This window comes from Cupressus sempervirens, chromosome 1, assembly GCF_028749045.1.
Source record: "Cupressus sempervirens isolate cs-2001-9-10 chromosome 1, ASM2874904v1, whole genome shotgun sequence".
Taxonomy (NCBI): domain Eukaryota; kingdom Viridiplantae; phylum Streptophyta; class Pinopsida; order Cupressales; family Cupressaceae; genus Cupressus; species Cupressus sempervirens.
The window spans coordinates 696,605,523-696,609,003 of record NC_143118.1 but is presented as its reverse complement, the minus strand read 5'-3'; the positions used below and the strand labels follow the sequence as shown (position 1 = coordinate 696,609,003).

General features: G+C 41.2%; 1 protein-coding gene across 1 annotated transcript; it reads right to left on the bottom strand.

Moving 5' to 3' along the window:
* LOC149579853 (putative disease resistance protein RGA3) lies at window positions 1-2,748 on the bottom strand. The gene has a single exon (XM_089802631.1). The coding sequence runs from the start codon at window positions 2,746-2,748 to the stop codon at window positions 1-3; it is 2,748 nt and encodes a 915-aa protein (XP_089658757.1).
* Between the last annotated feature and the right edge of the window lie 733 nt (window positions 2,749-3,481).

Genomic DNA, 3,481 nt, shown 5'->3' with positions numbered 1-3,481 from the left:
TCAAACAGGTTTAGTGAGCTTTATCTGAATGTGAGGATTGTTAGCTTTGATTTTATTCCAGTCTTCCCCGCCTTCCTTCAACCTCTTCTCTAGCTCGCCACTGGCCTGAACCACCTCTATCAGCCTTAGTTTTCTCAACTGCTCCAGTCCCTCTGGAATTTTCTTCACCCCCGGACATTTGTTTATCCATAGTCCTTCCAGACGTTGCATTGCTCCTTCCTCCAGTGCCGGCAACTCCTCCAAGTGAGAGAAGTCGATAATAAAAAGCCTAACGAGCTTAGGAAATCCCCCACGCTCGCCAAACCTCTTTGGCAATTCTCTGCTTCTCAAATCACCTTTCAAAGCCAATCTTTGCAGGCTGGGCATTGTTTGGAGCGATGGGTAATCACAACACTCGCTTAATAGTAAACCCGCAAGATTTCCCATACCACATATCCAACTTGGTACGGAGAAACGGGTAAGAGAAAGTTCTCGGAGATCTTTCATGACATTCATTTTCGCGGGGAACGCTGGAAGCATATTGTCATTTTCCGTTGCTGAAGTATTATTCCTTACTGCAAGTATTCTCATTTTCACCAGCCGCTCAAGTATACCATTTTCTACGCTACTCAACCCACCCACATCTTCTAAAGAGATCGCCATTTCCTGAAGATTGATTAAATTGCCGACGTCTTTAATAGTCAAGAATTCATGATTCTCCACAGTAGAGACTGCGATTTCATCTGATCTCAGAGTTCTTAGGCTCCGGAGCATTGATATTCCCCTGGGCATGTGACTGTAAGCTTCTTCTGAACAGCTTCTTATATCGAGATGGGAAAGAGTTGTGATCTCACCTATCCAGCGAGGTACTCGTTGCATGGCAGTGCATCCAGAAATGTCAAGATACTGAAGAGACTTGAGTCTTCTTACACAGTCGGGCAACTCCGTGATCTTTGTTTGGGACAAATTCAAAAGCTTGAGAAGCTTCAATTTCCCAACACATGACGGCAGCGCAGAGATGGAAGTGCAGCTGAGGTCGAGTACCCGGAGTAATTTCAGATAATCAAACAAGTGTTCTGGAATAGCTTTGATATCTGGATTTTGAAATAGTGAAAGAGTGCGAAGAAATTGATGACGATGAACAGGTATTTCCGAAACTGCATCGTTGGTCATGCCTTTCTTACACAATAGTAACCGGCGGCAGCTTGTTTCTTGTAAGGGAAGATGGAATGCACATTTGTGTTGTTTACTTATATTAATGGCCAGATCATGCAACAAGTCATGCATGTTGTAACAGGCATCAACTGCGTTTACTTCCACCAAACAGAGATTAACAAGTTGGTGCAAGTAATCCAAGCCCATGTCCCACTGTTCTTTCTCATTTTCTTGTGGAATTAAACCTTCAGCTATCCACAAATATATCAGAGAGTCTTGATAGATATATTTGGGGTCCACGTTCCTATAAAAACATATCTGTGTGTCCTCGGGTAAGAAAGAAAAGGAAGCAAAACAGGATTTGAGGTGCGAAGGAAGAGAGTCATAACTAAGCTTGAGAATTCGCATCGTGGAATCCTCTGCCCCTACAACATCTTTTAGTCTTCTCAGTTTCGACTCCCAGTACTCTAAGATCACAGACCTTGACATTGATGCTGCAACTGTCTTGACAGCCAGTGGCAACCCCCCACATTTGTCTACAATTTGATGAGCCAAATCATCCAAGTGCTTGTGTGGTCTATTTTCTTCAGTATCGGAGAAAGCAAAGAGGCAAAACAGCTTCCAACTCTCCTCCTCAGAGAGATGTTGCATATCATAGATATGAGCTCTAATGTCTCTAGCAACATCTCTGCTTCTGGTGGTAACCACAATTTCACATCGACTGTTATAGGCAGTAGGAAGACCAAGCCTTTGTATGATGTCACCTTCTACACTACTCCTCCACACATCATCTAGAACAATCAAACCCCTCCTACCCATTAAATGCCCATGAATCAAATCAGCTACTAGCACCTCGCTTATATTACCATCTATTTCCAAATTAATCTGCTTGGCAAGGTCATATTGCAAAGTTTTAACCGTACAAGTCTGTGATACAGAAATCCAGGCAGAATGCTCATACCTTCCTTTATTTCCGTTGTAGACACTCTGGACAAGGAATGATTTTCCCAACCCGCCCATACCCACAACAGCAACAACGCCGACTTCATCCCGCTCCAACAATCCCACTACTTCCTCCGCCTTCTCCTCCACACCCACTGATCGTACATCTGCCTCCAAGATTGCACCTCCTCTTCTCAAATGGGCTCCTCTTAATTCTGATGTACCACTTGTTGAGGGCTGATCTAAACGGGGTAACTCATGAAATAGCTTCAGCTCATGTCCATCCTGAATTAAAGATTTAACCCTATCTTTGAGATTTTTAATCCTCTTTCCCATTTTATGCTTGAACATCAACTGACCACAACCGAGCCCACACACTTGGCTGGTATTTCTATACAAGTGCTCAACGCCACACTCATCAATAATATCTTGTGCATCGAAAGCAATATCTCTCACGTCTTCCAGCCATGATTTCACAGAGACTTTCTTTACATTTTGGTCATCTGCATCTTGTAGAGCAGCAGATAAAAGGCTGAATTTCTTCTGCAGCCATTTAAAGTCCTCTCTGAAGTAGAACAGCAGCGAAGCCTCATTCAACACTTGTTGCACCGCAAGGTTGCCAAGCTGTCCAAGCACGCCTTGGGCAACTGCAATAGCAAGTCCTGAAGCCATCTCTGATTTCTTAGAAACTTGGGCAACGGATTTAGACAAGAGAGTTGAAGAGCAATGTAACTCTAAACTATGTTGAATGTTGAATGTGAGTATAGCAACCTCACAATTCTCTAAATTTGTATAAAAAGAGGAAGATTCCAGTCCATTTCCAAAGTTCGTAGTTTAATATATTTGTGTCCCTTGTTGCAGTGTAGGTAGATACAAAACTTTGTATTTTATATATTTTGTTGACTTCCCGTTACCTACTAATTTGGTTCGGTAGGGTGAATGGAAATTGTTATATATTTAGTCCTCTTCTATGATGCAATGAGCACGATGAGCTGAATAGACGGTGAGTGTGAATTGAAAGATCTCATATATTTTTTCATTTTGTTTGGCACTATGAGCACGATGAGTTGAATTGACCCAGTCCACATTAAAATAAATTGAATGCCTACATCTCCAGCTCACCTCCACCTCATCCTCGAGGAAGAAAGAATAAAATGTAATAATTAAAAGTTTAAAGTTACTCTTTTATCATGTGCCTATTTCTAATGTTCATAATCTTTGACTTGGTTGTTTAGGGTAAAAGATCTAGTAGCCATGTATATTTGACTTGTATGTATTTTTATAAATATGTTTTTTTTTATAAAATTAAAAAATTTAAAGTTACTCTTTCATCATGTACGTATTTCTAATGTTCATAATATTTGACTTGGTTTTCTAGGGGAAGAGATCTAGTAACCATATATAT